Here is a 21521-nt window from a genome sequence, read left to right as displayed (position 1 = left end):
AAACGAAGCAAATTGAACTCGTTAGATAACTTAGTGCCGTGATTGTGCAGTCAACATATTTGCAAAAAGTTGAGAGAGAAAACTGCAAGGATGATGGGCACTGGTGACTAGGATAGCTGCAGAGATTTCTTCCCAGACTCTCTCGGTTCATTGGTAGCTTGACCCTGTTCTCTTGCCTTTCTACTCGTTCTCCGTCATACGTGGCTTACACTCGTCAATTTTTCAATTTTAACAAGTATTATCGATCACGATTGAGTGTGCGTACATCCGGTGTCGATCACGAACTCCATGTTTCTGGACTTCTACAGTTCAATGGACTGGGATGAAATTAACAAACAACTATAACGCCACCTGGATTCTTCATAGTAAGTTATAACATCAGCATTTAAAGAAAGCGTAGTTTAGTATGTAAAAGGAGCAAGTTTTGCGTCGGAAAGATCCGCTCTCGACAAATTTGACAAGATTATCAGCTATAGGTTGATGAAAGTAGTTAAATCATTGTGATGGACTACAAAAAAATAACGATTACCATTTTCAAGCAAAGGGAAAATTATCTTGCAGTTCATATTTTTCGGGAAACGACTGAACTGATGAACTCGCTGTTAATTTACCTTGCGGTGCCAGAATTTTAACAGATCACAAGCACACATTATACTGGAAATAAATGTAATGCAATGAGTCTTAAATATAGCAATACGGGACGGCTTCCTAAAATATTCGGACGTTTTATTATTGTTATCAATTCCTGTAACCCAGATTTTTTTAATTTTGTTTTTTTTATTCATGAGGCATTATTCCAAGCAACCGCGAGCTTTCAGGGAGGAATTAAGAATGATATTTCACGGTTATACTCGCAGCATACATTTTGTTTGTAAAGCATAGAAAATTCTTTTTGCATGGCTCATTCCTTTTTCGCAGTTTTGATACTACGTTTAGGAAAATTGTCAAGATTTCGTGCCCCTAAGAAATTGAAAGATGAGTTTTTATTTAGCTACTATGAAGGTTTCTTGTACCAGACCGGTTTCTATGGAGACATTAAAGGGCAAATACTCTTAATAAAACAAAATGCGAAATTACGATAACTTTAGGGCCTTTTCCTGTAAGAGTAGGTTCTCTCGATTTGCTTTGTTTCCAGCGTCAACATATCTTTTAAATGAGCCATTATAAAATGTGATCATTTCATGTAATTAAGATGATAATTCAGAGCAATGACCCATTCTTATCCGAAACAGTATGTCCTACGTGAAAAGCTAGGGCAATTGATGGTGTATTCTAATCGTGAGGGTAACGCTAATCCTGAGCACGAATAACGTTTCGACTACCTTAGGGAAAGCCATCATCAAAGTCGCGTGAAGAGGCTGAGTTTTATAATTTCGGTATATGTAAACTAGATTGTACGTTTTGTGGCGGCGGGATTGGCTGTAAATCCAAATTCGGTGGTTACTGGTCAGTTTTGTTTCGTTGGTGATGATAGGTCAATCTTTTTCGGGTCGCTTGTTAAGTGAATGTGGTAAATATGCCGTTTTTGAGATAGTTACTGACATCTGTTGACGGGAGTCTGTTCGAAGTACGTGAACCAGCCCTCCAGAGTTAATAACCCCAACTATGATTCAACTTTCCTTCAGCAATCCCAATCGATAACCCTTCGATAATCTTCCTCGCACTTGGTTTATCCCCTTTTTATGAAGTAGCCGTCATCATTTGTTAATCTGTCAATGAAGTTTGCATTATTTAAATAGAATTCCTCATTTCCTGATTACGTTTTAGTGATGAGATGCTTAGCTGGGCGCCTCTTCCGTTTACGCCTTGTCATCGTTTTTCTCTTTGTTGCTGCCTTGGCAATTCTTCGCATTATGTGGAAGCTACCCTATTATGACATATCCCATTTGAACGACTTCAGAACTTTTCGTCATCAGTGGTGTAGAATGCATGAATGGCGTGTAGACTGGGAAGGAATGGTCAAACCGTGTGAGAACCGAGTTGCCTGGACCCGAAGAGAAATAAACTCAGAGTTGAGGAGTGATGCGTGGAGAAGTTTTATTACAAAATGGGAGATACTTCCTGCAGGTGAAAGAAAGAACACAAAGCCTAAAAGTGGTCCAGTTTGTAAACATAGAATGTTACCCTATGATCAGATATCTTGTATTGCTTGTAAGATTCTGGCGAAAGTTGTTGATTACCATTAAACATAATGAAAATCAGTAATCAACTGAAAAGGACTGCAGAACTTGATAACAAATTTAAAATAAAAAAAAAGTGTATTTTCCGCTAAATAACGATCTCATCCCCTAAAGTTTAAAAGCTAGCTTGAGGCGAAAATGTTCTCAATAATCACTTCGCTCTCCTGATTTTTTAAAAGGTCAATTCAGTCGTTTTTTTATTCAATCCGTGACGAAAAATGGCCACATAAAAAGCTTTGGGGGTGATGCATGGCGAGTATACATCAAACAAGGCCCGGCATCAATTGCGCCGCAAGTCTGGGACCTCGACAACGGCATGTACGAGGTGGTGTTCTTAGCAATGGAACCTGGCAACTACTCCGCCCAGATAACGCTGGATTTCACTTTATGTGATGGTTTGCGGGATCCACCGGTGGATTGGTTTATTATAGGTAAGTAGTTTATGAAGATCCATCTTTACCGGGAGATTTTTTTTTTGCATTCCAACCCAAATGCCAGGGAGTTGATTTGAGCTTTATTCAAGATGGACAACGCACTCTGTAAGATAGACCTCGCATGGACGGAAATCTTTCTATCATGATCTCGCTGCTTCTTACTCAAACGTTGCGAGGCCGCTAGTATATTTTGTAATGCGACGCCAAAAAAGAGCGAGATAAGAGATTACGAGTAGAATTTTCGTTTGCACCAAATTAAACGAGTGAATAGCGGGATTCGCGACTCAATAAACAATAAATTAATTGATTAATTAATTGATTCTGACAGAATCGACTGATTCCTTTTATAAAAATTTTTTGGACAACAAATGGCGAGCTGTTCTAATATTGTCTAATAATACACGTAGCCGTAGGCACATTGACGCCTCCAGCCGCCCCGATTCGCAAAAAAGGCTGGGCCGTCGACCAAATATAAAGTAACTGAATGGTATTGAATCTTTCTTCATGTATCAGGAACGGTTCAAGGAAAGTATCAACCAGATGGTGTCTTGGGATTCATTGGCGATGACTACATCCTACAGCCTCTAAGTGGACAAAAAACATTCAGTTTTTTTGTTCCGTGGAGTGGCGCTCTCACCCCTGATGCTTTTGTCACACCATCCTGCATTGTTGGTTTAGAAACAGAGGGTATGTTTGACTAGATTGGGATTGAGTATTTTTGCTTTGTACGTTGAATATAGAGATCATGTTTTTATTTATTTATAGTGTACTTACAAATCTCAGTAAATACTAGCATAAGTTAAAGAGACAACCTAACATGATGGAGTTAACTTGCAAAACTACTTAAATCTTATCTTAATCAAATCAAATCAAATCTACTTAAATGGGAAACAATGTGAAAATATAGACTAATTAAAAATTTTTAGAAATGTCAGACTTTTCCTAACATTTTTACTTTGACAATCTCCCCAGACTCTTCAAAAAATTTGGCTAAAAGTTGTGGGATTAAGTGTAACTTTGTGCAGAATGGATTCGGTAGATGGGTTAACAGAGAGTGGTTGCCGTACGTAACAGGTTTGTTTTCCTACAAAATTTATCTTCCTTGACACATGAAAAGGGAGTGCGTTAAAGTAGATCCTGTAACAAATCGTCATTCTCTCTTTTTTTTTTTCATTTTTTTGCTTTTTAGCTGGTTCTATCGAAATAAGTAATCAATTTATAAATTTTCACTACAGACCTTCCTTTATCTCATTTATTATTTTTTCATTACCAGATATCGAAACCGCAACAGGAAAAGGAAACTCAGTAACACAGGCCGATACTTTGTGGATATATGGTGATTCTGTCAGTCAAAGATTTTTAAATTCCCTTAAATCGAGAGGAATTTGTCAAGAAAATTTCAAAAAGTGCATCAGTTCCTACATGTGGATATATGAGGTAGGGATTGAAGTCTATGTGAGGCCAAGAAAATTTGATATTGACGCTGATTGGAAACAATAATTAAATTATCAATTTTATTTTTTGTTCAGTGTTTCAGTTCTTTAACCTCTATAGTCGTTGGAGATATAGCAGGCTCAGTGGTGCATAGGTTTTAAATTATCATTAGCTATTTGTCGGGTTTTTTTTTTATAAATGGACTCTTTAAAAAAGTCAAGAAAATGGCTGACTTTGCATCAACAACACCGAGGTTGTTGATTGGGATTTTTGAATGATCAGCTCTTTTTTATGAAATTTTCAGCTGACAAGTGAAAAAGAAGCAAAGACAAAGTTCGAGCCGAATGACTTTGACGAGACAATTATCCTGCAACATATGAGTGAGATTCTCAACTCTTCAGACTTAAAGACACAAGACAGTGTGTTTCTCTTCAATCTTGGTGTTCATTACTCCGTATCACTTAACTTCACAACTTACAGACGCCTTATAGACAATGTAGTGAAACTTGTAAAGAAGAAGTTAGATAACACAATGGAAAACATGCCCATCCTAATTTGGAAGACGACCACCTCTATAGAAAAGGAAATGGTTCACAAAATGTATGCTGAGCTGCCTAGGAACAAAACCCATTGGAGATTTCATACGTATCAGGTGTGATATTCGATCGCGATAGTTTATTAAAAACGGGAATTGCTAAATATACTTCTGATTTTTCTAGGTCTTCTTCTTTTTTTCTAAAGAGAGATTGAAAAATTTATCTTTTACAGGAAAAAGGATATCCGATTCTTATGTTGTACAAATCGTTTATTTGAAAACGGCAAAACTTCATTACTTAACTCTTTTCCTGCAGCCAGGAGAGGCTTTTAAATTGTGAAATCTTTTGCGAAACACTTTCCATCAAAATCCGTTAAGTAGCGAAGTTATCCCTTATGTATCTTTCAGAGACTTGAGTTGTTCCACAAGTATGCAGTTAGTCGCATGTGCAAGGCTGGTATCCCTGTGTTAGATGTGTATTCCATGACCGCCTCATACCCTAATGGTACGTTAGATCATGTGCACTACAACGAAGAAGCGCAGAGAGCAGCGGAGGACCAGTTGATAGCATTTGTTAGCCAGGAAATAAAAAAAAAAAGACGGAGGAATCCCGAAGGACTTGGCCTTAAAATTTAAAAAGTTAAGTTTCCTTGTTCCAGAACGACACATCAAGTACAACTTTGATACTTTGTTCGAAATCATATTTTTTTAATTTGCTGAATATTTATCATTTTAATTCTAGACTTGACAACATGAAAAAAAATAAGAAAAGACAATAATTGCTTTTGACAAATTCTCGAAATAAAATATTAATTTTTAGTTCCTTTCTTGATTCGTGACTTTATTTACTCCGCGCGCAATGAGTTACTGTAACCTCACACCCTCACCCCCCAGGAGAGTTCAATCATTCTTCTGTCTTGTCTGCACAATAGACATAAAACGTGTCTGCTGACAACAATAGAACAGAGACGCCTCGATCAACCAAATCAGAGGATAATCTATGGGAACCGATTTCTTAACTTCATTATCCGATCGGGCTGAACTGTTTCCAAGTAAGTTACATCTCTGCTCCAAGAATACAAATTCCACTTATAGCACTTCTAACTTTGGTTCGTGTAGAAAAATTTGTGATATTTTCCGAATGTTAAATAAAGTTTTTGTAACTTTAACGTTGCCGTTTGTTCTCATTCCCCTGGAGTTAGACGGCGCTTTTGTGCAACGATTAAATCACACCTCAACGTATGTTTTCATGCCAAACATCATGTTCTCCGTTTCTGTCAACCGTTTGAATTGACCAAATATGGAAGTAATACCTAATAGAGTACCCTTAAAGCCCCTTAACGAGTTAAACTTCGTTATCTGTTTTAAAAATGTCCATCGTTCGAAATATTTTCCGACTGCAATAATGATATAAAGAAAACTATTTTAGGAGCACTGATGCCTCAGTTTTACCAAGTACAAAGCAAGGCGCCTACTCTTCATATTTAATTTTTCAACTACCATGAAATAATTTCCTAATGAACAGATTTTACAAATTCGGAGTTAACGATTCCGCACTTATTACTGTTTGTAACAGTAACTAAAACTCCTGCCAGCTTAAGGCATAAATCATAAAGCATCAGTCTCCTCTGGACTTTAATTCGTCTCATGTATTTCACTAGGTTCCGGTTCACAGACATATCACTGAACTCAATAGTTTGGAACATTTATCACCCGTTTCACCAGTCAACTAGCGCTATTCTTATCTTATGGGGTGTTTTGTGGATATCGGAAATGTTAATATTCAAAATAGTTTGTTTTGTAGAAAAGAGGAAGGATTTATGTGTAAAATCCATGACGTTTCTTTTAACTGAAATTCAAAATGTAGTTGCGGTTTACCTTACATTTTGATGTAAAGGTTTGATATTCTTGTTACAAGTCTTCTTTTCAAAGTATTAGATCGTATGAGAGAAGTTGTATTTTGATCTCCTCTAAGATATCGGGCATAACTTTAGCATACCTCTTGTAATTATCTGGGGAATTCATTCCACTTTCGACGAAAACAAACCTTACTTATCGGTGAGGGGTGGGTTTCCTTCGTTCCAGTTTCCATCGCAATTTTTGTTGAATATTCGTCGTAAGTTGTCGATCTCTATCGATTTTTCGCATACCTGATTAAGTTACCCAAGTCAAAGCGAAAATGTTATGGTTTCCTTTACGGTTGTTAGGTTATTAGCCATAAATATTTCAGAACTTCCTCATGAAAAATTCACGAAAAGTTTAGTTTTAACCTATTTCTCGCTAACGAGGCAAAGACGGTCTGTGTCGTGGAAAGGGAAATTTACTTCTTAGAATTAGCACAATGTTGGAATTCACAACTTAACGAAATTGCCACAAAATTCTCAAAGTCAAAGTCATAAGTGCCTTATTCCTTTGATTGGAGGGAAAAAACAGCTAGATTTGTGTTGGTCAAAACTGGTGAGTAAGCCCATTTTCTTTTAATTTCCTTTTTTTTTTTTTTTTGCCAACGTTCACCGTCTTACGATTTTTCCTTAGATATGATTTTATTATTTTTCGTTAACTTGTGTAATCTATCTAGCTAGAAATATCTTTGGGTCGCTTCAAGCTCTAAGACTGAAATATTACGTCTGTTGGAGCAAAGACACTACAACATGTGGGCCATTGTTTTACTCTTGGCGAATGTGATTTGTACCAAAGTGCAGGGCAGGTACATGAACAAGCTCAATAAAGGTAAGTGATGATTTTGTGTCGAAGTTTCCGGTCAAATGAAAAAATGTTATAAAATGTATCTTTGAGCTATGATACGTATTTTCACATGCGTTTTAGAGCAATTCACTTTCAGGGCTGTCAGGACAAAGGAAGCGAGAAGACTTTTACTACCTTCGATAGGCCTATTAGTTTCCAGATGCTTAATCAAATCCTAATTTTTTAAAATGAACACGCCCACTGTCATAACTGTGGCTCTTAAATAGTCCTGTAGTATTTTCATTTTTAAGTCTCCTACATTTACTCGCTTTGTAGAAAGTTGGACATATCAAGGAGACGGGACCTATTAGCTGACATTCATTATGAGACACTGTGAAGAGTTTGTGAAAGCTGTAGTTTCATCCATTAAAATACACCATAGCCTTTACCTTGCTTTGTAACAATAAATGACCCTTTGGGTTCGTCTGACATAATATCTTCCAAACCTGAGTGCTTCACGTCCGAGCGTTCCAAAGGAATGTTTTCAAGACCTTTAAGGGATTGAAAATGAACTACCAGAGGAACCAAAGCAACAAGGGAATTATCCTGTATTCGTTTACGCAGTTAAATAGAACCGTTTTTGGAGGGATTATACTTTATTAGTCTAGTCTTTAGAGGTAATATTGATTTGCCAAAACGTAAATAATCGCTGAGCTTAATCAAAACTTGATTTATTTACTTTACAAAGAGAAAAACACATCTAGCGAAGACAAAGTGTTTGAAAAATTGGAGAAAAGGCAACAAATTACCGGGGAACTGGAAATTGATGGCCAACGTAAGTAATCTATCGTCGATACAGAGGTTATGTGGCTCACTATGCGTTTCTTACTGGGGCCCGGAACCTCTGAACCTCTAAACCTCTGAATTTTTACGCTCCTTCCGTAACTATACTTCTGTGTATGTATCTATTTTGCGGCAGCGTAGGGGTACTTATTGCGTATAATATGAGGCGAGCTGAGCTGCATCACGTTTCTATACTATGATGGCGTACTAGTAATTCAGCAGGATTTTCGTGTCAGGTTTAATAAGACTAAAGTATGTATCTTATGCTGGGACCATGCAAAAATCTGCCAATATACTCTTAAGCTCACTTCCTCATGCTTGTACCGAAAGGACGAAGGGCAACGATCTACAATTTTAAGGACCGAAACTCGACAATGATCTGTCATTCAGTGAGATCAATGTTAGTAAATACTGTGAATTAAAACTTTGTACATTTAAAAGAAACAGGGCCTAAGTAAATTATCTCAAATTACGATATTGTAGTATCCTTTTAAGGGTATATCATTGTAGAGGGTGACATGCCATCACGAGTTGTGCTTTACTTATAGGGTTTGAAAGTTTGGGTTGCTGGCGAGATGCATGGGCGCGAGGCTTACCAACAATCGAAGGAGAACATTATCTTCTAATGGATCCTAATTATAAAGGCAGAAGGCATGCTTTGTACAAATGTGCAAAGGCGGCTCTCGATAAGGGTCGTAAGATATTCGGAATCGAGAATGGAGGCCAGTGCTTTGCGAGTTCTGTTGGGGACAATGAATATCGCAGATATGGAGCTTCTAAGGATTGTAGAGGTAACAAAGTGTGTCGAAATTTGAAAAAGAATATATAAATCTTATATCCGGCAGGAGGAAAACGAGATGTATTTCTTCGATCAGAGACCGGACCCTCATTGAAAGTCGGCCTTACATAAAGGTTGGAGGCATCTGAATAAACGTTGGCTGTATGATTAAGGCCCCACATTAGGTTCAAGATTTAAGGTTCAGGGGACCTAACCCTAAAACCCTGAGTTGGTTACTGACTTTTATTTGCGTTTTTGAGCTCTAAGTAAGAAGACACTACTCTCTATTGAATCGCTCTGCTGCAACATATAGATTTTTTTTAATCTTTTGGATTGATCCGTCAAAATTCTCAGAATAGAGGAAAGGAGTGAGGGAGAAATAGCGCCGTCTCAGGCGATTAGTCCTTGGTCTCAGAGGATGGGTTGCAACAAAATAAGCTTTAAAATGACAGAATAACAAAGTCTGTTTATAAACGTTGACCCCCAGAAAAAGCCGGCCTTGCTTAAATACTAGATTTACCAGAACAAATAAGAAAAAGAAGGCCAGATTGGAGTTAATCGAGAAAGTTAGATTCTAAATCAGACTATCCGATCACATAAACAAGGCGTCGATGCTTGTTTTAGTAGCGAATTTTATGGCATTTTAACAAGACAAATGGATAACGGCATCATGCCTAAAATGAACACACTGTGCACAGAGAAGGGCAGTGGTATAATGGCAAAGTTAGCGTGTGAGAAGGTACCTTTGGCTAATATTGTCACCAGGTGATTCTTATTCGTTCTCACCGACAACGACACTCTCAAAACTAATTCACCACTGAGACAGATCTCTTCGCCAAAATTGATACTTTTGTTTTTAGGTTTTTTGGATCGTTCAGATACATAGTTGATTGGGTCAATCACGAATAAGTATTCTGTAGCTCATCATAGATAAGAATGGTTAAATAGCCTTACCACATGGTTAGCCCAGTACTGTAATGCAGGATTATCCGTTAATGAGCCTAATCTTTACAGAGACGAAATAGCAGGCCTTCGTAGTAACCTAGAGAACTCATTCCGTAGTGCAGGTGGACATGCTTTGAATAGATTTCTTTGTTTGCAGGTGATGGTAAAGGAGGGCCTTGGAGTATACAAGTATATCGGTAAGACTTCACTCTCATGTGAGAATTTGACTTTAGTTAGTGAACTGTATCTGTATCGAGAAAAGTGAATTACTATGCTTTGAGCAGATACTTAGAACTCTGATGAATTTGTCAGGAACCTCTGTCTTTGAAATTTATTGCTTAAACCATTTAGGTACTGGGAACTGACATAATTATGGAAATAGGTTACTGCTCGAATACTCAAAGGTGTACCAAACCAAACACTTAATATATGAGCAGAGCAACCTTGAAAAACAAATAATCAATTCACAGATTATTTTTGGCAGCTTTTTTTGACACTTTTCTTGTGCGTTTTTTTATGCTGTTTTTTCAAAATTTCCTTTTGAAAGTATGTTTATCAACACTAGTCTTATCCCACGGAACCTGTTTGTATCTGCAGTTTTTTAGACACAAAAAAGAGTGTTAACGGCGATTATGGCCCCTGGTCTTCCTGGACTGAATGCAGCAAGTCATGCGGCGGTGGAGTCAGAAGGCGCATGCGCAAATGCTCAAATCCAGCTCCGTCCAATGGCGGACAAGATTGTAGGAGCTTGGGTCCCAGTCTAGAGAGTCAAGATTGCAACGTTAAAGTTTGCAAAGGTAAGAATGTAAAAAGTGAGACAACGACGACCAGAAGAAGCGAACTTATAGATGGCTAAACAGTTCTTAACATTGGCAAGTAGCTCTTTTCAGTTAGACAACCTAACATCAGAATACGAAGGTCATCTGGCTATAAAAGAAGTCGTTAAGTTACCGTTTGGGGTCAGGTCTCGCCTAAACAAACTATTATTGCTACTGAAACGTGCACAACGCCTTACTTATTTTGCAAAGAAAACTGAACACGCAATTCATCTTTAGTAGAGCCAAACTTTTACCTTTGCACTTTTTGTATAATAACTATTTAACGAAATTTATGCATGATTTTACCACTGCCTCAGCACCCATTAACAGACGTAGTAAATTGTGAAAACATCTGATTTCTATTCCTACAACACACGCTTTTTTACGTCTAACAATTTCTACATGAACCCTGTGGTTCAAAAAATTCCTTCTCAAGAACCTGTGCCAGACTATCGAATGAGATAGCAGGTAATTTAGTGTTAACAACTGAGTTGAAAACTTAAATTAGCCACCGTTAAGGGTAGAAAAGCTGACGTTTCGAGCGTTAGCCCTTCGTCAGAGCGTTAGCCCTTCGTCGAGCGTTTGCCCTTCGTCAGAGCGATTGCTATCGCTCTGACGAAGGTTTAACGCTCGAAACGTCAGCTTTAAAATTTACTGGAGTGTTTTCGAAAGAGTACATTTCTTTCTTGTCATACACGAGATCATTCCACAGAAGCACAATTGTTTCAGCATTTCATAATGCCTTTGAAACTCCTTTCTATATTTAATTCTTCCACTAAGCCGTTTGACTTTTTTCCTTTTTCATCATTTGTAAAAAAGTATTGTAATTTAGGATTATCTCATCTTAAGACTGGCCCGCCCAGATAAGCATTACTCACTGCAGACCGGACCAGCCGTTAGTTTTATTTTACGAATTTGAAAGAAAAGATTGTTTTTGTAGCTATTATTGGAGAAAAAATGTTTTTTTTTTAATTTCGAGTACACTCTATGTTAGTATTTGAAACATTTGGTTTTTTCAGTTTTAACGAGTAATCATTATTATTGGTAAACGTTATTTGTTTGGTATTTCTTATATTTGAAATTATGTTTGTTTGATATCGCCTGTTATTCTCGCTTTAGGGGACTTTGGAGTTGGTGCTCCAGAATTGCACATTTCAAAATCTTCCTTCCAGAATGGCAACCAGGCAGGGCGTCATGTGCGTCAATATTCAGGTCCTAGTGGCCAAATTTCACCAAAGGAGGGAGGAAATGCATTTCTCGGAGAGCAAGAGGAACGCAGGCCTCATGAACATTATATGGGACAATCTCCTAATCAAGATCAACCAAGCAGATTTAACCTTAATGGGTCCCCTAAAAAAGGGGAGAAGTATGTGCCAATATCTCGAGAAGATTTCAAAAAAATTGCTTCGTTTCAAAAATCTGTAGCCATTTCTAGTCAAAACCCCGAAAATTTCAAAGGTAAATTTTCAAATGAATCGCCAAGTATGCCGAGAAAGGGTGTTTCGTTTGAGATTAACACTCCAAAGCAACCATTGCGTATTTCATCAAATTCAGATGCACAAAGGAACATGAAAGATTTTTATGAGAGCTCAAAACCTTTTGATGCAGACAATTCAAATAAGGAAAAGTTTTCCTCCGCAACAGCTCCTTCGAGAGTGAATAACCCTTCAATCAATCACGTTGGGCCGGCCGCAGATGACTTTCTGATTCCCAAAATAAAAACACCTTTAACAAATGAACACTATGATGGTAAAGAGCAAAATAGACCAGCCTTAATGGACAATAATAAAATGACTGCAGCCGAAAGCTCACGAAATTCAAAAGGGTTTAGCCTGGTTGGCCAGTCACTAGAAACAGTGAAAACCGATCTTTCATCAAACAACTCGGTTAGACCTCACGAGCAGCACTATTCTGACCATCTTCATGATTCTGCGAGAGACAGTGGGGAGCTGGAGAATAAACCCAGTGGAAACCATATAATGACAGAATTAAAAAGCAGTCAGGACACAGAGACTCACCACACTCAACAACAGGACACGGAAAGAGAGCAAAGAAAACAAACAACGTTCAAGGAAAACTTTCGAAATGAAAAAGGAAAAGAAATGCACCAATCTCCATCTGCAAGTTCAAAGAAAAGGCCAACGGAATCAAGTTTTGGCTCGAAGCCCTCCAAAGACATAGACATATCTTCCCATCAAAAATTGTCTGACAAAGAAAAGCAGGCATTTGGGCAGAAGGAAGGAGCCACTGAACTGACATCAAGCAAATTGCAAGGGGCGTACGTCGAACACGGAGAACGAGCTGAGGGATCAGTTGATGACTCACACCATGTTTTCAAGACAGGAAATGCTATGCCTATGGCCAAAGAAAAGCCCATTGCTGGAATAGATACACAGAAAGCAGAGAAAAATCCTAAATCCCAGCAAGATGTGGGAACTGCTATACAAGCAAAACACCCCCCTCAAGAGCAACTGTCGAGCAAACCTTCTGCGTTGAGTAAGGGACAAGCATTCCAATCAAATGGAGGAGGTGAAGGAAATGAAAAGCAGGAGTCAGATCAGGAGCCGTCATCATTTGAAGGAGAACCGGTGCCCATGGTGGACCTAAACAAAGGTGCTACATTGGGAGGAATGGATTATGGGCCAGCAAATGGAGAAGAGTCCCCAAGTCCTGGGGAAGACAGTGCAATGCAGAATCATGAAGGTGGTATAGGAGAAGATTATGGACCAGAAAATGAAGAGTTACCCATACCAGATGCTAGCCAACAGTCAAGACCAGTTTTTGACAATGAGGCCATACAAGGAATTAGTGATCTCTCTCAAAGAGAGGATGCTCAAGTAATACAACAATCTAACTCTGAAAGCCCGGTAAGTCCTGATGAAGGCATGGGACTCGGATACCAAGACTCGAGCATGCCACAGGCATACACCGCAGAAACCTCGAAAGGGCAAGTTCAAGAGGAAGTTGAAAAGAGTGGGGATGAGGCTACGATGAATCAACAGCATTACAGTTTAGAAAATAAAGAGCAGTCCCAGGAGAAAAGTGGAACCAGCCTTACGTCGAACCATTATAACACAGAGCCAGCAGAAGATTGCTTGTGTCCAAAGAAAGGTAAGAGCCACATCCTATCCGTGCACATCACTGTGTTGCTATTCCTATTAGCGTATATCTGTTACTTTCTCTCTCGGAATTTGGTCGGAAGAAGTCAATTGCAGCACTGGTAAGTATTATTGCTTTTTAAAATCATGTTATTAATCATTAACCACCAAGTCGCATAGCAAAACCTTCACGACAGTCTAAGTAGCTTAACAACGTGTTCGTTAAACAGCGCGTATTGGGGACATTCAGTAGGTTTTCTCTGTTTTTCTCTCTGTTTTTCCCCCCGTAATCAAGGGGATATCAGCTCCTCACATCAAGCCGGATATAATTGATGTCCAGATGATGGTGACCGTGAAAACTAATAAATCCTCGCTGCCCCTAGTGTATTTGTATAAGCCCAAGAATATTTTCGCTTCACAGAGTGCTCCGCCAAAGCAGACGTCGCCTTTCTTGTAGATGGCTCTGGTAATATTCCACAGCCGTACTATGCTCGTGTTCTGGAATTCATCAAGATCTTCTCCCGTGGATTTGACAAAAGAAACACCCATATTGGATTAATGGCTTTTGGTGATGATGTAAAAACAGCTTTAGATCTCAAAGGGCTCAGCGACTTCAGGCAATTTGACGATGCCGTTAATATCGCACCGTATATCGGAGGAAAAGCCTACACCGGAAGTGCCCTCCTGCAAATGAAAACAAATCTCTTTGCTATTTCCGGTCGCCAAGATGCACCACGGGCTCTTGTTCTGTTATCAAGCGGTAGTTCAGCTGACGATGTAGTTGCACCTGCTGAAGAGTTGAGAGATACTGGAGTCAAAATTACCGCTATTGGCTTAGGTAAACAGGCTAATGTGAGGGAGCTGATAAACATTGCTTCAGAGCCAAAGTCAGAACACGTTTTCACCGCTTTCTTGGACACTTTGCCAAATGCAATGGATGATATTGTTCAGGAGGTCTGTAGAGGTGAGAAAGTAGAGTATGGGCGATTTATTTGTCCCTCTTTCCAATTTATAATTCCAGGTTTTGCAGATAGTTTTCTCCCGTCCTGTGTGAAATACTCTCTTTAAAGGCCAGAAGTATGCCTTCTCTATATTTTTTTACCTCTTAATCCATGCTTTTCATACATATAAATTTTATTAAGATGTAAGTGAAACGTCGCGCTGAATGGGGAAGGGGGGAGGGGGGGCATGAAAGTGTCCGTATTTCCGTAATAGCGTAATAGCTAGAGTCCGTAATAACGGGAGGCTGGCTCTTGTCCGCAATTGCCGGGTGTTCGTAATAGCGAGGTGTCCTCAGGGCGTGTGTCGACTGTATGTATGCATCTAATGTTTGTATGACGAGACACAGGGTTTACATGGGGCTTGCATGAGATGCAAACAGATATGTGACTTGATATGTCACCACAGCTTACTTCTCCGGAAAAGGTGGCAACGCACAGATAACTATAAATACGGTTATCAATATGATAAGTTTTCTAGTTTCTCAATAACTTCACACAGTTCAATTCAGCTTCCTCACTACGCTGTCTTGACTAATAATCATGATATAATTGAGTTAACGAGAGGCTCTTAGGAGAGACTAGCAATAGGTAAATTGTCTAACCAAATGTTTCCTCTATTGTTCTTCCATCTACAAAAAGATGTTATGGGGATCGTTCGGGACAGACAAGTTCCTTGCACATGTGAGACGTACAACGGCCAGGTAGGGCCTTCTTCTGATCACATCAAAGACACTTCTGAGAGTGGAACGGTACCTACAGACTTAAACCATCATCACGAGCAATATTTAAGATATTCTCAAAAATATAGACAGTCGGATACTGAAAGGAGGCCCCTTTTCCAGGAAGAACCTTTTACTGAAGGCTTTCAATCCACAGGAGGTCCAGGAGGAGCAGATCAGCAAGCTGGGCAGACAGGCAGTAATTCGGAAAGGCAAACAGAAATTATCTCTAGTGGACTTCACCCTTCCAAAATGGATTCTCGAAACGAACAGCAGTATCAGAACAAGGTTGTTTCCTCGGGAGAACTTAGTCAAGACGAGGAGGCATTACATTCTGAAACCCAACCATCTTCACTCCCTGAGAATAAACATGAAGTTGCTGATGAAGGCTCAAAGGATGTTACGACAAATTCGGATGAGAGTCGTAGATTCGAAAGCCACGAACAAACGGAAAGTGTAATAGATAGTCGGTATAACGAGACTCTAGAACATTTACACGGTGGAGAAGACCATCGCTTTGCCACTGGAATCAAGGAGAATTATCAGTCGCAGGACGAAGGAGACGCAAGTATTGCTCAATCATTAAATCAGAGTCAGACATTACACAGAGCACCCGGTCCTCCGGGTGATTCGTTTAAATCAACAGCACTCAGTAATGAAAGAGTTCAGGGCTCTGGTCCTCATATACTTCCTGGCACTGAAGCGCCTTCTAACGTAAAGATCAGCAGTAAGCCCTTCGAGCGACCAAATTATCCTAAACGTTACTCCAAAGAGAAATATGAGCTTTCACCAGAATATAAAGTGCCTTCAAAGATTATGGCAGTTGGAAAAGCTGCAGAAAATTTTAAGACCGAGGAACAGGAAAAAAACAGTCATGGTGAGAATTCGAAGCCTCGTATAAAACACAAAAAACATTGCAATTTTTCCATTGTCACAACGAATTTTCTAATTCTCTCCCTATTCCTAACAGAATTATTTTTTTTTTGGTCTCAGTTTAAACAGTTTTGAGGGAATCTAAGAAGAAATTTTGTTGAAGAACTGAAATGTTTATCTCACATAGCTTAAATACTACCGAAAGTCTCGTTAAAGTTGTTTTTCTTTGAATCGCAAGAAAGCAATTAAGGTGATTCCTTAGTATTGCACTGTGCATCCTGTACTGCGTTTCATAATCACGTTACGAGGTTAACAAGCGCGTGCATTCCAAAAACATGGAATTGTTATCCAATTAGTAGGCGAGGTAAATAGGTAAGATGGTGTTTTGCTCTTGAACGAGCACGGTGATGTATATTTTTATTGCATAATTTTGCGATAAAAGTTGCCTCCTTTAAATTGAATAAGTTAAAAACATTGTCGTATAGAAGTGCACACGAAGCTTGCTACTCGACGATGCAAATCATGACCTTGAGAGTAATAACTCGAGAAACGTTTTGAAGCGATTTCATTCAAAATACGTGACTTTTCCACAAACTATATATCACATTATTCCATACATTCGAGACTTTCTGCTCATCAAGTATTTTTTCAAGTTTTACTGTAAAAACCATTGCTTCCAGCTACCAATAAAATGACGCTCGTGATTAGTTCCAATGCAGGTAAAAACGGGGTAAGAATGGTCCATCATATCACTTAGGCGAGCACGATCAACTATCTTTTTATTGCAGTTTTCCAGACAAACAATTTTTTTTTCTGAGAAATCAACTTGAGATTTATCCGTACAACTCGCTAGAAAAACTATGAAGGAACCCTAGCTCAGTAGTAAAACGCACTCTGTTCAGTTAAATTTCACTAGCAGAGCATTAAATATTCTTTTCTCGATTCCTATCGATATTCGTTATATTAATGTGATATCATTACTTATATTTTTGCCCTTAGAGTGTGGTAAAGTCCACCTTGGAGTAGTCTTGGATAGCTCTTCTTCCTCCGAAGGTCGTGGTACCCAACAGGCAGCCAAGATGATGGATTTGGTAAAGCAAGTTTCCCACTTATTTCCTGTGTCTCCTCAAGGTAATAGTGTCGGTATGGTAGTGTATGGAGGCTCACCACAACCTTCCGTGGTACACTTCGACAAATTCCTCGATCAGAAGAGCATGGATCAAGCTATTGATAACGCTAGTATTCCAAACCTTGAGATACGAATAGGAAAGGCTCTCACAGTGGCTCAAAAGCAATTGTTTAGTCAGCCTCCCACGTCAAAACACAAGGTGCTGCTTCTGGTGACCGACGGATTTTCATCTGATGACGTCAGTCGACCTGCCATAGAACTCAAAAGGCGGGGTATCGAAGTGTTCTGCCTTGGCATAGGTAGCAATGTTAATCAAACACAACTTGATACCATCGCTTCCGAGCCCAAGAGCAGTCACGTGTTCTTAGCTCCATTTAATGATGCTGATGCATTCATGGGGAAAATTCAAAAAGAAATATGTCAGTCAGCGAAAAGGGCAGGTAAGCAGCCTGTGATATAGATTTTGACTGGAATGACTATCCACATTTAAGTACGTGAATATAGGTACGTGTGGGAAAGACCGAAACTAAGTGAAGATGCGTTTGAATGTTAAATAAGTGGGGAAACATACTCTAATTTGGAAGACGGTACCAGAAATTCTTGAAAAAAGCAGAAAACTTGGATAGCTGGTTAAAAGGGAAAAACATGCTAAGAGAGTACGTCCCCTATGTAGGCCTTATTTTAAAGGTATAACTCTTTTAATTTACATTTAGACCCAGTGTATCTGGTTTCACTGGCATAATATGCGAACCTGGGACACACGCCTTATGGGATGTACCTGTAAGCTTAACTCGTGATACATCATGAGTTAATTCTAGAGCCTATCAGTGCCAATTCCAAAAATGCCGTAGAACTAAGTTACTAAGAAGTGAGAGGGAATGCAACCTACTGGAGTACTCTACCCATTCATTTCGATCAAACTACGATCAGTTTGTTGAATTAGTTATGTTCAGTCCTAATACCCATAATCGACGAGACGTAAGGCACACGTTCAATTTTTTCATTAATTGGCAAGTAATAAATATCGACGAGAAGTTTTCATAGAAGTCCGTCAAGTGGCCCACACACAAAGATTTCTCAGCATCCTTAGCAGTCAATCTCTAACGTTCACTGCAGTGTCAAGCATCTTATCATTTAAGATATTTTATGATCTATTCAGAAATTTAGCCTCTAACATACTCAAATAACATCGATTTGCTAACTTGTCATAGAATAGTGCGACTTCATTCCGACGCTTTGCCGCTAAATGTAACTCTATCCGCAAGACAGCAAATTCTCTTATTAACTTAAATTGTCTTCAAGGCTCATTCTAATCGTAAGACTAATTAGAATCATTCGGCATGTTTGCTTGCAGCTCGATTACAGACCCAGAGAAAGTGCCATTCCGACCTCGGATTTGTTATCGATGGTGCAAGGAGTATCGAGGTTCTTGGAAAAGGAAACTTCAAGAAAATGCTGGACTTTGTTAAAAATGTCTCTTTAGGATTTCACATTTCCCCTGAAGGAACTCGGGTTGGGGCCGTCACTTTTGGAACCGAACCCACACTGTCAATTCCTTTCGACAAATATTCCGTCCCTCGGGATTTAGCCCTCGCTATTGAGAACATTAAGTATCCTGGAACCATTACCATGACAGGAAAAGCCTTGGCCTTAGCAAGTAAAAAAATGTTTGATAAGGCCAGTCGGATAAATGTCCCCAAAGTTCTTGTTGTGCTCACACGAGGCACCTCGCGGGACAATGTCCAAGCTGCCGCTCAAGCGCTTCACAGAGCAGGGGTGACGGTCATTTCTGTGGGTCTGGGTCCAGTTTACAACACAAATGAACTTAGTGATATTGCTTCAATACCAGCTGCTTATCATGTGATAAAGACTAAATTTAATGAGCTACAAGATAAAGTAATTGAGCTGCAGGATAAAATATGCCAAGCAAAGCATAACCAGCAAAAGCAGACATGAGTATTTACCTTATTAATAATAATGATACTTGGCTATGCTACATCTCTAATCAAATCAGGGTAATGTCCCTTCAGATTTATCGCCATTCACCTGTAAGAAAGATGCAATTACTTTTAAGGAAGCACCGAGCAGGGCAGTAGAAAAGGCCAAGATACCCTTTCCGTTAGAAATGGTCTTTATCTTATGCAAAATTTCTAAGGTGTTTTTCCTAAATTTACTTTGTTTTTCTGCTATCAAAGAAAAAGAATAGTCGGCATTTTTGTATACGGAAGAAGGAATTAAAAGGGATAAAAAGCTGGTTTCTAGCAACAGCAGCTGCTTTTGACGCCTTGATGGTCGGCCGAGGGTAGTTTGGTAGAAATGCGCAGTCCTTTTTAACCATCTCACCTTTTGAGCATTTTATGCTTACGGCAAAGTTAAAACAATGCAGTCTATAGGTGCCCCTTTATTTCAATAGGACTACTAACTTCAAAAGAACATTAAGCTTCAGTTTTAAACATTGTCAGTAACTTTTTTCGTGACTAAGTTTGCACAGGTTTTATTTTACAAGCTCGAGATATAACTTTACATCTGATGGCTACAGCCCGACTCGTTTTGTAGGGCGGTTTAAACCCATCAATAAGGAGTGAAAGTGCAAGCATCCAAGCATTAGTCTGGCACTCCATAGTTGACTAAAGCTTATTCAAAAGATCAGTACTCTGAAAGTAATTTTTTTTGGTATTTTCTTTTATTTATTTTCGTGAAACAAAATTATGATTGACAATAAAAACACATTTCAAGTAAAGGAGTTTAAAGGAGCTGAACTCTATTCATACTATTAACCATGTCAACTTAGCCTTTCGTAGTTGGTATTCCTTCTCTCTATCTTTCGACGTTCTCAACTTTTGGTAACTTTTGAATTTCTGCTGAGTCAAGACGCAAAACATTGCAAAATAGCTATCGTTGTTTTCCTACTTATTTATCCGATACATTCTCCTAATAATATTGAACCTCTTTAAATTTGCAATTTTAAACGGTAGCTTAGAAATCACTTTTCTCAAATTCTGTGAGTAATCAAGAAAGAGGACGCGTCAGCATTTTGCTCATCTTGAGTTAACTTGTAAGTGTGCCTCTCAACACAGATATCCTTTGAAGAATTCCAGGACTTGCATGAACAGAAAAGGAAGAGATCTATAAGATACTCAAACAGGATATCGTCTTTTTCATATGACGGGGTTTAGGAAAAGTTGATAGTAACAAGTGAGTTTACATTGTACGATCAGTACTGCCATGATTAATCTTTAAATAGTGGGTTTGTTTGAAAGAAAAATGTGTTTAATTATGAGCTAACAATTTTAGATCCACAGTAAATAAACAAGTTTTGATTTTTTCTTTTCTTTTATGTGCTCGCCTCATGATCGCCCAGTAAGATTCACTTAAAAATCGTATATTCCGTTGTGGTTTTTTTCAGGTGAAGAGCTAGATATTCCTAAAAGAAGAGGAAGCCTGTATCATTTCCTGGCAGAAGTCGCTCACTAGATCCAATATCTTTAACAAGGAAACAGTCTCACCCCTTCACCTGATATCACAGCGCCCCCAATATCACTTGTTTTATACCATACTTTGGCAAAATAATGCACCACACATACGAGGAGCATTTATAAGCAGCTATAACTTATCAAAGTTGAAAACTGATTGTCCAGAGGTATATAATTAAGATAAATAACTACCCTCAAAACCTTTATTCAATTTATTTTACTCTTAGTAATTTAGAATCACATTTGGCTGATATTTTAAATTATCGACTGGTAAATGTGCATGTTTTAAGTTCTGCACCGGTTCTTTGGATAAAATCAATGTACTTGATCTATTCGTTACATTATAGAATCAATATAAGGGCCGAATTGTACATACAAAGTCCTCGGGAGGCTTGTATGTTTAATCTAGGGAATCAATAGTCTTAAGGCCTGATCCGTACAACTTGTCAACGAAAATCTGAAACGTCGTTAGTCGAAAGTCGAGACAAAGAAATGATCTCACCGGTGGCCTGATAGTCATGAACAGATATTTGACACGACTCAATAAACAAAATATTTGTTAACTACGAGAAAGAG

General features: G+C 38.7%; 2 protein-coding genes across 5 annotated transcripts; both read left to right on the top strand.

The window, feature by feature from the left end:
* The first annotated feature begins 203 nt into the window (after nt 1-203).
* LOC131773354 (uncharacterized) lies at nt 204-5319 on the top strand. Of its 2 annotated transcripts, XM_066164322.1 has the most exons (8): nt 204-365; nt 1768-2067; nt 2360-2611; nt 3128-3301; nt 3587-3688; nt 3888-4051; nt 4353-4700; nt 4992-5319. In XM_066164322.1, the coding sequence occupies exons 1-8, from the start codon at nt 323-325 to the stop codon at nt 5217-5219; spliced, it is 1611 nt and encodes a 536-aa protein (XP_066020419.1). In that variant the 5' UTR covers nt 204-322; the 3' UTR covers nt 5220-5319. The 2 variants fall into 2 exon arrangements, with proteins under 2 accessions (XP_066020419.1, XP_066020421.1); XM_066164324.1 differs by lacking the exon at nt 3587-3688.
* A 1554-nt stretch (nt 5320-6873) lies between these two features.
* Nucleotides 6874-21488, top strand: LOC131773353 (uncharacterized). Of its 3 annotated transcripts, none has more exons than XM_066164508.1 (11): nt 6874-7040; nt 7162-7313; nt 8017-8103; nt 8660-8902; nt 9992-10031; nt 10432-10631; nt 11772-13763; nt 14172-14714; nt 15391-16347; nt 17343-17912; nt 20879-21488. In XM_066164508.1, the coding sequence occupies exons 2-11, from the start codon at nt 7235-7237 to the stop codon at nt 20944-20946; spliced, it is 4779 nt and encodes a 1592-aa protein (XP_066020605.1). In that variant the 5' UTR covers nt 6874-7040; nt 7162-7234; the 3' UTR covers nt 20947-21488. The 3 variants fall into 3 exon arrangements, with proteins under 3 accessions (XP_066020605.1, XP_066020604.1, XP_066020603.1); XM_066164507.1 differs by lacking the exon at nt 20879-21488 and adding an exon at nt 18827-20148 and having other exon boundaries at nt 7166-7313; XM_066164506.1 differs by lacking the exon at nt 20879-21488 and adding an exon at nt 18827-20148.
* Nucleotides 21489-21521: the final 33 nt, after the last annotated feature.

Source organism: Pocillopora verrucosa, chromosome 3 (genome assembly GCF_036669915.1).
Source record: "Pocillopora verrucosa isolate sample1 chromosome 3, ASM3666991v2, whole genome shotgun sequence".
In the NCBI taxonomy this organism is placed as follows: domain Eukaryota; kingdom Metazoa; phylum Cnidaria; class Anthozoa; order Scleractinia; family Pocilloporidae; genus Pocillopora; species Pocillopora verrucosa.
The sequence above is the reverse complement of the archived record's forward strand: the minus strand, read 5'-3'. Positions and strand labels throughout refer to the sequence as shown.